Genomic DNA, 13,718 nt, shown 5'->3' with positions numbered 1-13,718 from the left:
AATATGGTGGGAATTAAGTTTGAAAGTAAGGTAGAGATTCAATAAAAAGCGAAGGTACACGGAGCTACAAACACAAACCTCACAGCAGCACAACAGACTGAAGCAATCGAACTCAGAGCCGAATCAGTCCTGTTATGGGGTTGCTTTACATTAGCAGGAAGTGGAAATCATGGCCGTATGTAGGGCATCATGGGTTCTCTGAAGTATCAGGCCATTTTGACAAGAACTGTGATGCCTTTGGAGCAAAGACTAAAGCTGATGATCAATGGACTTTCCTGCAGGACAGCGATCCAAATCTACTTCTGCTTGTTTCAGGGATCAGTCATAGAATGTTACTGAGTGTCCTGTTCAGTCTCCAGATTTAATTCTCATTGAAAATATCTGGTGGAATTTAAAGTAAGCAGTGGCAATGTGAAAACCAAAGATTTTTGGGGGTTGAATAATTTTGAACATGAATGTTTAGAGCCAGTTTGAATTTTATCATTAATCTTACATTCAATGTTACATTCTCAGAATCACTTAAAATTGTATTTAAAAAAAACTCTCTAATACTTTACTGATGTCATTTGTTGAATGGTTTTCATAAAATTGTGTTCTATACAGCAAAATGTCTTGCAGGTCAAAATAATTTTGATTGCAACTATTATAACCTTCTTCAGTGATACTGCAGTTTGAAAGTCTACAGAAAGACATATTAACATTTCCCATCACCTCAAAAAAGCAATCTGTTTGTCAATATTTTATAAATGTATCTTCACCAACTTGACATTTCTGACCCATTCCTTGAGACACAGCACCAGTTTACAGACCAGCTGGAGCTTTACATTGATTCATGTTTAGATTAACCAGATTCAGACCTGAGTATCTGTAGTGTCTGTGAATTTCTCAGCAGACTGGAGATTTCTGTCACTCCAGAGTCTCTTATTTGATTCCTGCTCAGATCCAGCTCTCTGAGGTTTGAATTAAACGCTGATGCCAGAGCAGCACAACCTTCATCTGTAATACTGATGCAGTTTAACCTGTAGAAGACAGAACAAAACTAATTAAGATATACATACAATTACGCTAATAGCAGCTTTAGCTTCTATTTTTACCCACCAATATGAGATTTTCATGATAATCATACTGTGAAATTATTATTTATTTGATAAATATAATAATATTTTGTATTTTACAGTACAATACTTAAGCCTAAACCATACTTACAACACTACATAGAACAAGCAGCTTGGAGAAGGATTTCAGTTTTGAAGGATGGAATGATAAATTTACGATTGTGATATTTATGTCTTAATCTCTTTACTTTCGAATATTAAGCCCTCAGGCTTTTATTTTGGTGGAAAACTGAACAGTGACCTTTAAATTTCTGTGTTTAGTTCACAGCAGGTTTATAAAGACTTTCTTGTACAAATCTGTTAACATTTATTAACATCATCTGCAAAAAAATATTGGAAATAAATCAAGATTACCAAAACCACATCTAATTAAAACCATCTAGATTAAAATATACTTCATATTAAATCTGATCCTGAATTATTGAATGCTTTCAGTTTTACGTCAGTCAAATTTAGTTTGGAGTTACAAATAAACAAAATAAAAATAAAACAATTCTCCGTAACGTATGTACCAGCATTTATTTTGTTTTTATTTCCAAATATAGCTCAGTCCAAAATTAATGTTTAGTGGTAAATATATTAAAGGTTAACGGAGAGGCTGTTTCCTCACAAATATCTGCGAACTGAACTCCACTGTTATCCTTTAAAAAAAAGCTAAATCGAGTCCTTGTCTCTGGCAGCTCCAGTGACAAACGCTGCGACTCAGACTCAGATCTCACAGGCGTTACACACCGGATGTGTCATCTGTACTCTATTCTGATGTTCAAGCTTCAATACAGTGAATCTAATCACTAGTGCACAGGCAAAAGTTCACTTAAAGAATGAACAAAGTGAATGACATGGCGCTTCTTTTCCAGTGTGCTGGATGCTAAATGTTGAAGTGTACTGGTTGTTGCATATTTGCTTTATGAGATGAACATAATTAATCATAACGGGTTATCATTTATATATCCATCTTCAGGAATTAGCTGTAGTATTAATAGTACAATAAAATGATTAGTTCGTCCGCAGTACGGACCCTTCTATTGACTCTAAGGAAAATTATTCCTCTGGTCACGACAAATAATTTCCTTACTGAAGCATTGCTCCGAGCATTGTAGCAAGACCGGACGTTAAAGTGACTTCGTTCTGAGAGCAGCAGACACAGACAACCAAGTGTGAATACATATGGATGTTTATTAAACTACACTACAGGGGAACATGTAACATAGAACTAGACATACACACATTAAACATGGATGCCAACGCAAGGAAGGCATGAAGAGAGAGAGAGAGAGAGAGAGAGAGAGAGAGAGAGAGAAGGAGCGCTCGCGCGCAAGAGAGCGTATGGCAGGATTTTAACATCAGCTGACTACAACCTGTTACGAACCATCAGATAATCACATCACCTTAATTAAAAGGGGTCGAAGCCTAGAAGCGCATCTAGATAGTTAACAAGCGGTTACTTGCATGGGTTTTGTGGGAGCTGAGTAAAGCATCCTGGTGCGTAGATTCCTGATGAATTCCTTTAGGAGTGAAAGCTTCGTCATTCCAGTCATGGGTGATTAGTCCGAAGTGAGTTGACAAAGTTGAACTGTTTTAAACTGAGTTTAAAACTTCCAGAAGATCGGACTCCCCCGGAAGAGCCGTGAGGTTTCCAAGGTGATAGGTGTGTCTCCGGGGCACCGACAGTTAAGAGAAGCCTGGTTTTTTGGTGTGGGAGAAGTTTTATCTGTTTCCCTGTAACACCCATTTTGGTTAGTTTGACCAATAACAAGGCTCATAGTTTCAGCGGGAAAATGTTCTTTGTCCCACTTGACACCTCGTTTGCATGTTTTACGACTGATCTGGAGACTGGTGTAATTTTCCCCACAGTACAGTAAGAATAGTGTGATGCATTTCATGATCACATAGTGTACATCATTGTGTGAGGAATAAAGAGCAGATCATTTTGATATCAAGAAAGAGACATCTGAAAGGTATTAAACCAGAGATACCTTCATACCTCTAAATATGAGTGTTTAGAGCTTACTAATTCGAATAACGAGTGGTAACTAGGCTAATATAATAAGGAAACATACAAACAACACATGCATATACCAGATACATTTATAACTGCTTAATTATGGCCTAAATAGAGAAAATGTCTTTAGGTGTGTGTGTGTGTGTGTGTGTATTTGAAATCGTGGAGACAGACTAGTCTGGTCCGGGGGGTCACCCCCTTCTGTGGAATGTTTTTGAAGCTTGATAAGGACACTTAGTCGATCCTTTTGCATCCTTTTGATAGTGATAAAGACCATCTGCAATTTAGTACCCATATAAATGTAAACGCTGAGGCCAGGTCAGTAATTTATATGCAAAAGTCAAAAGGCTAAAAGGGTCCCTTAAGCCATAAAGTCCCAACGACCATCAAGGATCATAAGCAGATGTTACAGAATCCCCCCTTTTGGCTGAAAATGTTCACCTGGAGACATCTTCAGCCAACAGTGGATCATGATGGTCAGATGGCAGGTGGATCACAAATGACTGATGACAGGTGGTTTCTACTTTTCCTCAGCTTGGGTGTTAACCTTGTTCAGGTTCAGCAGTGTCTCTGCCTGGGCCCCTCTTCTCCAGTGGTTCCGTTTGAAGGTCTGAGGGCGTGCAGCTGTGCACCTGTTCATGGACCTTTGCATCAGGTTGACTCTCAGGACTGGATGTGGGTCTGAGGAGGTGTAACCTGTCTCTGTCAGTCGCGTGAGCTTCCACTTCTGGATATCTTGGCCTTCTGTAGTGTTTGGTCAAACTGGGTGATGTTTTAGCCAGTTTGTCAAGGTCTTTGGGAGTCGTCTCGTGCAGTTTCGGGGTCTGCATGGAGAGGCTTTCTTCTTTTGCTAGAAGGGAAGAGTTCTATGGTGAGGGCTGGCAATGCTTTGGTTTGCGGCCATTCACTTCTTCCAGTGTGTAGCAATTCTTGGATGGGGGACTCCGTTCTGCTCAGCGGTGGTGATGCTGATGAGGGCTCCGCTTTTCTTGGCTCTAATTCCTTTTCAGGTGGTCTTCCAGACCATTTATTTCAGAGTCTTTGTTTTAAGGTCAGTTTTGGCTTCCTCTAGTAGCTGTTCTGCAGACTGTAGATGTCTTCTCATGTCTTTCTGGGAAGCCTTTAGTTCTTGTCGGTCACGTTCAGCAACTGCAAGGGCTTCTTGGAGCGGTTCAACTTTTTTCTTTGTTTCCGGTTTCACTCCACCTGGTACCTTGAGTTTATCCTGAGTCTTCACTTCGAGCTTGTCTGTGAAGCGTGAGATGTGCAACAGCTCTCTCAGGAACTCAGTGGTCTGATGCCTGAAGCCATCCTGGACTTTCACTGCCAGTTTGTCTATGCGGGTTTTGGCCATGTGTCAGTTCCTTTTGCAGATGGGTGCTGTGCTTGTCGCGTAGTGTCAGCTGGGCTTTGAGGGCGTAGCTTAAGGAACTGATGGCCTTGTTTAGCTCCCCGTGGTGGTGATTCTGGCTTGAGTCGTGTGTCAGGAGTCTCTTCCGGATCGTGACTATTACTCAGAATATTAAAAGTTCAATGGTCTTTAGGGTGAGGCTCTCTGTAATGCCTCTTAGTCAGGTGTTCACATCTCCTCCTGTGGGGTTTGCTTTCTGTGACATGCTGGCAGACTGGAAAGTGAGGACTGACACAGATCTGTATAGTGTTATCGGCCCATATGTGCTGAAACAGCTAAGTGTCATTTCAGTGATTGCAAACCCAAAGTGGAGTGCGTTGTAGTGGGCTTTGTGGTTCAGGCTTGCTGTTTCGGAATTGACAGCAACCTGACATGCTCTGACATATTCCGCCACATCTTGCTTTATAGCCCCGTATGCCACTTGTTTTAGTGTCTTATAAGTGTCTCTGGTACTGTGGTGTCCAGCACATGGTGCGTTGTGGGTATGCATTAACCTGACCCCCCTTTGTCGCTGTGTCACCACAAGCTTTGGCGCAGAGTGGGCATCAGGGACATATTATGGAATGTTGCTCAGCACATGTAGCATGTGTGTGACGTCATGCCGCAGTTTGAGGGCTGGAGCAGCAGCAAGTCGAGTAGATGTGATTGGGTGGTTGGAGGGGTCCGGGAGGTGGTAAAGCATAAGCTTTATTGTTCAGTCAGGGGTTTGCATTTAGGCAATGACATTTATGGATAGCTCTTAAGTTAGTGTCAGGGCTGCGAGGTGGGTACCCTGGAGGTGAAAGTTGGTTTCATTCTGGTTATGGTTGCCATGTCATGGGTGGGTGGGTGGGTCTTGGTTGAGGCCGTAGCTCACCATGCCATACACTTGTGATGTTGTTGCATGCCTGGTACAGGTGTTGGTGCTTGACTGGCTTCCTGTTCATTGTGGCAGACTCATCTTTTTCCTAGCCAAGGAGGTGGCGTGTGAAGCTGAGATTGGCATAATTTGGCAAATTGGAAATTTGAGTCTGTGTAACTGAGGAGTTCTTTGATGCAGTTCTTGTGAGCTGATGCGATTTAAAGGGTGATCAGGATGGCTGTCACTTGTACTGTGATCACTGGGAGTCCAGCTTGAAGTGTTGCTGTGGGAGACTGGAGAATCACTGGATGATTCGTGAAGTGCAGAGCTGGGCTCTTTTGTCATCTGAGTAGTTAGTGCCCCGGTGGGAGCAGTGTTCTGCTGAAGTGGGCAACCCCCCTTTAGTTCTGGCCATGTTGTTGGTGTAGACCAGGACTAAGGCAGTAGTTGGTGAATCCAGCTGTAAGATGAAACTCCTTGGGATGAGGGTAAATCAGGCATGGTGTAGAGTGCAAATGCCATTTGAGTTTGATGATGTAATGTGGTCTTGAGTGAGTCCACATAGCTGACATCAGCTCTGCATCGTTGCTTCTTGTGAAGAGCAGCTTTGGCACTGGCAGTTGTCGACAGGTGCAGGATGTCTCTTAGAAAAGGGGGTGTGGCTCAGAGTGGGGCCAGGTTCCCTCCATCCCCTTGAAGGTGTGTGCTTGGGGGTTTGGCCACGCTGTCTGTGTGTCACACTCTGGCTGTCCGTTCCCCTTTTGTGTATGCTGGTACTGCAGTCTCATATTTTTGCCGATGTAAACGTCTGGTATGGTCTGGCCAGACGTTCTTGCACTTTACAGGGCTTCTCCAGGGGGTTGCAAGGTCTCATAGGAAACTTGTGCACTTGCTTGCGAAGGCAGGTCTGGTGTGTGCTCGGTGAGTGCTTTGAAGCGTGTGAGGCTTCAGGCCATGTCCTCATGGCTGGCTGTGAGATTTTCCTGTGACCTCTGTGACCTGACAGTCTGTCTAGGTGACCTGTCTGGCTGGAGTGGCTGGGGTTCTTGCACTTCAGCCCAGAGTTGCGGCTGTCTCACTTTCAGCAAAGGGTCAATGTGACCCAGCAGCTCTTTATCACTGAGAAGGTAGTATGCATGTATGGCTGCATGTTCCGTGCACACCTTTGGGCCTTAAGAGTTCAGCTCTGTTTCTGAGCTTCAGCCTGGGGTCTGCCCAAGAGTTGGAAGTGACATAAAAGTTGGATTTACTCCAGTGTCACCAGAACTCCAAGTCTCGCCTTGTTTTCCAACATGCTGTTTCCTGGTTTTCGATTGGGTCCCTCAGAAGTCCTGGTATCGGGTTTGTGTGGTGACCGGTATGCTGACAGGTGTTGGATCAACCTGGATGTGCAGCCATCAGCTGAGGTGGCTGGGTGATGCCATTACCTGGCGATGGAACAGCTGGCTCTGTGGTCAGTGGCTGGTTAGCAGAGATCTGGGTGAGTGTTCAGCTGGTGGGCATTTTGGGGCGGTCATCCATTCCAGTTCTCACACTTATAAGGAGTCTGTACTGCCCATTTTGCCTCTTTTGGGGCCTCCTCTGAATGAGTTCCTTTAGGATACTCAAGATCTCTATACTGTCTCAGATGTAGCCACACTGTTCAGCTCTGAGAAGAGCTGGGACGTGTCACAAGGGTTTCTGCTGGTGAAATTTCAGGTTTGTTGCTCAGTGCTCTGTCTGGTGCTTGGGGGAGGCACCATCATGGCTATGCAGTTCCTGCTGGTTGGGAACCGTGTTGACTTTCTGATGAAGCATCTATCACAGTGATGTGCCTTTCAAGATGCAAAGGCAGGAGGAGTCTGGGTCGTGGGCTGGTCTGACCTTGAAACTGAGTTCTCGCGACCAGCTGAGATGTCAGTGCTTATCTCTGTGTCCTGGCTGTGCACTTCAGATGAGTTGGCTGGCTGGAAGTGTGAACGTTCCCGCACTTGAGGCTAATTCTCTGAATGCTTAAAGTCCCTTGGGCTCAAAACCATATGGCAGGTTCATGTTGGTGAAACAAGGGCCGGTGTCCATTTGGGTTGTGTACAGTACACGGGGTGTACGGTCTCATGGAGCTGATGGTCAGGTGCAGGAGAGTTGACCGTGTGTTTCTTTTGGCTTGTCGTGGGCGGTCAGCTGTCTGCTGATGTGCTGTTTGGGTGCCATCTGGTGTTAGGATGGATGTCTCTGTGGTGAGAGACTGTTTGACAAGATCTGGGCGTTTCTTTTAGTAGGAGGGCTTTCTGGTAAGTTGTTGGTTTCTTATGCCACTCGTAGTTAAAAGGAGTTTGATAGTCTGATATATCCTGTTTGCCCTGCTGGGGAGGCCACTCGCAGGATCAGTTCGTTTTATGTCCTCAGGATCTCTGTTGCTGGCCCGTGTGCTCTCCAGAGTCAGTTCTGGGTACTGTGCAGAGATAGGCAGGATTTTAACAGTCTTTATGGAGGCAGCGCTGTGTTGTCGGTAGGCCATATGGGCTGAGTTCCGCAGATGTCAGGTGGTCATTGTGCGGGGGAAGACCATGGCGCTTGAATGGTGACTCACAATGTGATGCGGATTTTTGGGAGGAGGGAAGGTTCTGGAGTTGAGGCCTTCCTCCCTTGTGGCCTGTTCTGTTGTCTGCCGTAGACTCAGAGCTGGCTGTAGCAGGCTTCTTGTAAGTTTTGTATTCCGCTTTGACAGTTTCAGACTGCTGGTACAGGATGTTGTGTTTCAAGGTTGGAGGTGATCCTGAGCAGATAGTCTGTCTCGTGTGGTCACATTGGGCAGAGTTCGACCATAAAAGTTCATGTTTTGCAGGCAGGCAAGTGTGGTGGCCTTCTGCAGGCCAGTTGGTTGGGGTCTGTGGGGCCACACGGTGTCTGTATCTGCAGTGATGCTCTGGAAGGGTCCCTGCCCCACCTGTGGTTGCTGGCAGGTGAGGTGTGAACAGTGGGCCTGGGCCTGCTTGTCAGGGAAATTCTGTGTTGTGTTTTCCTTTCTGTTCACCTTGTGGTCTGCAAGCCTATTTCAGTTCATTTGTGACATTGAGTTTGCCTTGGCTTCGTTGGTTGATGTTTGAAGTTGCCTCATCGCTGAGCAGAGACTTGGATTTCAGCTCAGGCTGCTTGCAGGTGGCATTCACAGGCATTGTTTCAGTTTGCCTGGGTCATTACTTAAGAGAGCTTTAGCCTGCTGGAGCCTCTCTGGCTTCTATTCCAGCTGCTCTCTGTGCTCAGTGTCTGTGTGGGTTTTGTAGAGGCATCCTGAAACTTTCTACTTCCTCTTGTAGCTCCTTGTCCTCTTCATCCGCTGTCATTTGCTGGTCCAGCTGGTCTGGCGGTTCTGCACGCGCTCCCGGTCCTCCGGCCTCCTTGTGGTTGAAGCATCTTCGCTTGGCTTTAACTGGATGATGCGGTTGTAGGCAAGGGCACCGATGATCCTGGCTGGCTCTCTGTGGCTGTAGCCCTGGTTTGATCATGGTCTGTCTGCCGGTTCAGGTTGTCATCCAGCTGTTTCGCTCAGGTGCTGTAGATCAGGAGTGGTCCCGGACCGGAGGGCGTCTGTTGCAGTGCTTAGCTAAGCCGGATGATCTGGACACAGGTGGAACACAGGTGGAGAGGGAAAAACACAAAACACCAATGCAAGTCCGCACAGATTTAGTGAGCTAAAATATTTGGGCTATGTGTTGCATGATTAACTGGTGTGATCAGTTAGTGACGCAAACTAAACGCTTACATATCATGGCTGATAAGGAAGGAGTGGATAATTGGTGTGAGTGAGCACCCGAAAACTACGGGTAACACTGTTGATGGGTGATAACCTAGGGGGTCATTTAATGACTTAGGCTATTTGGTTTATCAATGTTATTACCAAGTATTTTCTGATGGTTCAAACAGGTTCGGTCTCCGGGCACACAAAAAAAACAAAACAATCAAAGTTCAAATTTAGAAAGGAATAGTGGGAAATCAAGGGCTTACTACCACCTCTAGGGGCTGTGACAAGGACTGCGGAGCGGGGCTCTTGTACTGCCTAGGAAGGTGATGGGAGAGATAGCTGGACAGACCAAGCACGCTAAAGCAGAGAGGCTCTCTAGTCCTCTTCACGTTTCATATTGAGTGAATGGCTATATCTTAGGTGTTGTTAGGCTTGGTGATGAGCTGAGGTCACTCGGGTGAGCCCCAGTGGTTGGGCCGTCTCCCTTGACTCTCCCGAGCACGCAACTGCAGGGGCTCCTGATCACTCGCACCCATGGCACCCGGTGGCAACCACTCAAACAGCAATGCCTTTTGGCACAATGTTGCATCACTCAAGTGAGGGAGGCTCAACGACTAGCTGGCACAGCCAAAATTGGGTTTCGCCTGTGGGTCCCAAGTTACACGGACCCCTTTTGGGCCTCGAACTATGGATGAGTTCGCTCCTCTCAAAAGGGTGGACCACCGTGTAACTTCACAGGGTATTTAACCAAAATTGCCCTAATGTGTCAGTCAGTATGGTTGATACAACACTTGAGGTACCCCATTGCTGATGTCGTGCTGCGTGTTGCCACCGGAGTACAGGGCCAGAGGTATCCGAGGCGCCCCAGTACACGTCGGGTAGGTCAGGCAGACGAGTCCAGTCCCGAGAATTCCCCATGGATAACTCGTCAGCTTACTGCCAAGCACCAGGGGCATGCTACCTAACAGGGAACATTGAGAGGGACAACAGAAAGATTAAGCGTCTAGGATGAAGCAGCTTGATGCCAATGAGCAAGGGAATCAGGCGTGTGACGGTGGGCCACTAATAGATTTGAAGGCTCATTGTGCACCACAGTGGCTAGCATTACCTATGCCTATAGAAGAAGGAGAGGAAAAGGGTAACAAAATAAAATTAAAAATTGGAAACAAAGTTAAAATGTCCTAATTGCGTAGGAAAGTAAATGGAAAATTGTTTTAAATAGATTTAGAATCTAAGTAAATTCGATTTTGCTTAATAGGTGTAGCTAGACTTAACTACAGACTGGAGTAGATGAAATAAAACAAGCCCAAATAAAATAAATAAATAATTTCTGCAAATGACACGGTAAAATAAAATACACACATCAACCAAAGCATGTGGGAGACCAAAGTAATTGATAGCCCAACAGAAGGTGGAACAGAAAGAAACTGTAGAGGTAGGGTACTGTTACACTTTACACACACTGTCTCTAAGTGTCTGTTGGATGCTAACAGCTAACAGCTGAGATAAGCTTTAGCTTCTATCCATGTAGGGCCGTTAGCGCGGTAGCTTCGGCTACATGCAATGGTCTGTTTACATTAGTCTGTGACGTATGCGCTGTCTTTAGTTTGAACCGGAAAGGGCTCGCTGTCGCCTCCCGGGGTCAGACGTTGCTAAGAAACCGATGCACGCTTAACAACCGGTGTGCGCGAAGCACGTGAGCCAGATGTAAACATGCATGGGAATCTCGCTCATCCAGTCGACCTGTCGCTCACACTTCATTCATAACTTACACAGCGCGTTCACTTCACAGACAATGGCAAAGCATTACACCATTAGATCGACCAATTGCGTCACATCAGTGGATTAATATGAATGCAATGATACGCGACAATAAACAGATGAAATATTGTAGTGATATTTTTTATCACACAGCTGAAATTTAAGCCACTGTCCTGAAGAGATTTTATCTGTTTAGGAGAGACTTACGCGTTTACAACGAAACCGAAAGTGGGGATTTTCTTTACCCAATATCAAATAGATTTAATCTAAAACTCTATGCGCTGCCGATCTGACATTTACTAGTCGGATATGGGACTTATGCCGTTCAAAACTGAAAATGGGGATTATTCGCCAAAAATAACTTTAATGTAAACAATATTTATATATATATATATTTATACGCGCTGCCGATCTGGGATTTCTTCGCCAGATATATGGGACTTATGCTGTTCAAAACTGAAAATGGGGATTCTTCACCCAAAATCATAACTTTAATATAAAAATATTTATATATATATATATTTATACGCTGCCGATCTGGGATTTCTTCGCCAGATATATGGGACTTATGCGGTTGTTGCAACAATTACTTGATCAAGATTTTAAGACTCGGTTATCATTAATCTGACACTGACCTGCAGTAAGATTAATGTTGCTCCGTGATCGGGCGAGGGGGCACGCATTAGTTAGCTACGCTAATGGTTAAACCCACGGGAGTAATAGTCTAGTTGTATGGCATCGGAACACCGATGGCATCAATCTAGCTACATATAATATAAGGCCTTAATTTTAAGATAAGCGAGGAACATCGCTCGCTATCTTCTTCGCGCTAAAAGAGGGTTTCTTCGCTCGATTTAGGGCGGTTAAAATAGCATTAAGACACACTATAAAAGGTTTCGTCGTTTTATAGGGTCAAATTTATAAACTGCAGTTAACTTAAGTCATTAACAGCGGCTGGTTTCTCAGCGAGAAACTCGAGAACTGTTAAGGCACGGAAAGTGGGCGTGTAGCCTACATTCATTCACAAAAAGACGCCGTTGGATAGTTTGAATAAACACACATAAGAAACACACAATTGTTACTGAGTCTGCTCACAGAACTAGGTTTAAAACGTTGCCCGCATTCTCCACCAAACTGTAGCATATTTGCTTTATGAGATGAACATAATTAATCATAACGGGTTATCATTTATATATCCATCTTCAGGAATTAGCTGTAGTATTAATAGTACAATAAAATGATTAGTTCGTCCGCAGTACGGACCCTTCTATTGACTCTAAGGAAAATTATTCCTCTGGTCACGACAAATAATTTCCTTACTGAAGCATTGCTCGAGCATTGTAGCAAGACCGGACGTTAAAGTGACTTCGTTCTGAGAGCAGCAGACACAGACAACCAAGTGTGAATACATATGGATGTTTATTAAACTACACTACAGGGGAACATGTAACATAGAACTAGACACAGACATACACACATTAAACATGGATGCCAACGCAAGGAAGGCATGGAGAGAGAGAGAGAGAGAGAGAGAGGAGAGAGAGAGAGAAGGAGCTCGCGCAAGAGAGTATGGCAGGATTTTAACATCAGCTGACTACAACCTGTTACGAACCATCAGATAATCACATCACCTTAATTAAAAGGGGTGAAGCCTAGAAGCGCATCTAGATAGTTAACAAGCGGTTACTTGCATGGGTTTTGTGGGAGCTGAGTAAAGCATCCTGGTGCGTAGATTCCTGATGAATTCCTTTAGGAGTGAAAGCTTTGTCATTCCAGTCATGGGTGATTAGTCCGAAGTGAGTTGACAAAGTTACTGAGTTTAAAACTTCCAGAAGATCGGACTCCCCGGAAGAGCCGTGAGGTTTCAAGGTGATAAGTGTGTCTCCGGGCACCGACAGTTAAGAGAAGCCTGGTTTTTGGTGTGGGAGAAGTTTTATCTGTTTCCTGTAACACCCATTTTGGTTAGTTTGACCAATAACAAGGCTCATAGTTTCAGCGGGAAAATGTTCTTTGTCCCACTTGACACCTCGTTTGCATGTTTTACGACTGATCTGGAGACTGGTGTAATTTTCCCCACAGTACAGTAAGAATAGTGTGATGCATTTCATGATCACATAGTGTACATCATTGTGTGAGGAATAAAGAGCAGATCATTTTGATATCAAGAAAGAGACATCTGAAAGGTATTAAACCAGAGATACCTTCATACCTCTAAATATGAGTGTTTAGAGCTTACTAATTCGAATAACGAGTGGTAACTAGGCTAATATAATAAGGAAACATACAAACAACACATGCATATACCAGATACATTTATAACTGCTTAATTATGGCCTAAATAGAGAAAATGTCTTTAGGTGTGTGTGTGTGTGTGATGTGTATTTGAAATCGTGGAGACAGACTAGTCTGGTCCGGGGGGTCACCCCCCCTTCTGTGGAATGTTTTTGAAGCTTGATAAGGACACTTAGTCGATCCTTTTGCATCCTTTTGATAGTGATAAAGACCATCTGCAATTTAGTACCCATATAAATGTAAACGCTGAGGCCAGGTCAGTAATTTATATGCAAAAGTCAAAAGGCTAAAAGGGTCCCTTAAGCCATAAAGTCCCAACGACCATCAAGGATCATAAGCAGATGTTACATGGTTGAAGGACATGATTTATTGATTCTAACTCATGATCTGCTCACATGTAAATGCACTTCACTCTTAAGCACGTGGCACTGCAGACTGTATATTTAATTAAACAGCAGCCTTTAGTGATTTGATAACTGCACTAACCCATATCACAATTTCAATTTTATTTTGATTAATTGTGCAGTCCTGATGAGAAGTGTAAAATATTTTCAAATTTATGAAGCTGTGGTGGG

At 44.3% G+C, this 13,718-nt stretch overlaps 1 protein-coding gene across 1 annotated transcript in view; it reads right to left on the bottom strand.

Moving 5' to 3' along the window:
- Positions 1 to 398: 398 nt before the first annotated feature.
- LOC131531226 (NACHT, LRR and PYD domains-containing protein 12-like) overlaps positions 399 to 13,718 on the bottom strand; it is a 96,162-nt gene continuing 82,842 nt past the window's right edge. Inside the window, exon 21 of the mRNA XM_058761865.1 lies at positions 399 to 1,019. Within this exon, the coding sequence (XP_058617848.1) occupies positions 842 to 1,019 (178 nt within the window). The 3' untranslated portion in view covers positions 399 to 841. The remainder of the gene's footprint in view (positions 1,020 to 13,718) is intronic.

This window comes from Onychostoma macrolepis, chromosome 22 (assembly GCF_012432095.1).
Source record: "Onychostoma macrolepis isolate SWU-2019 chromosome 22, ASM1243209v1, whole genome shotgun sequence".
Classification (NCBI taxonomy): Eukaryota; Metazoa; Chordata; class Actinopteri; order Cypriniformes; family Cyprinidae; genus Onychostoma; species Onychostoma macrolepis.
Note: the sequence above shows the minus strand (reverse complement) of the source record. Positions and strands in the feature narration are given on the sequence as shown.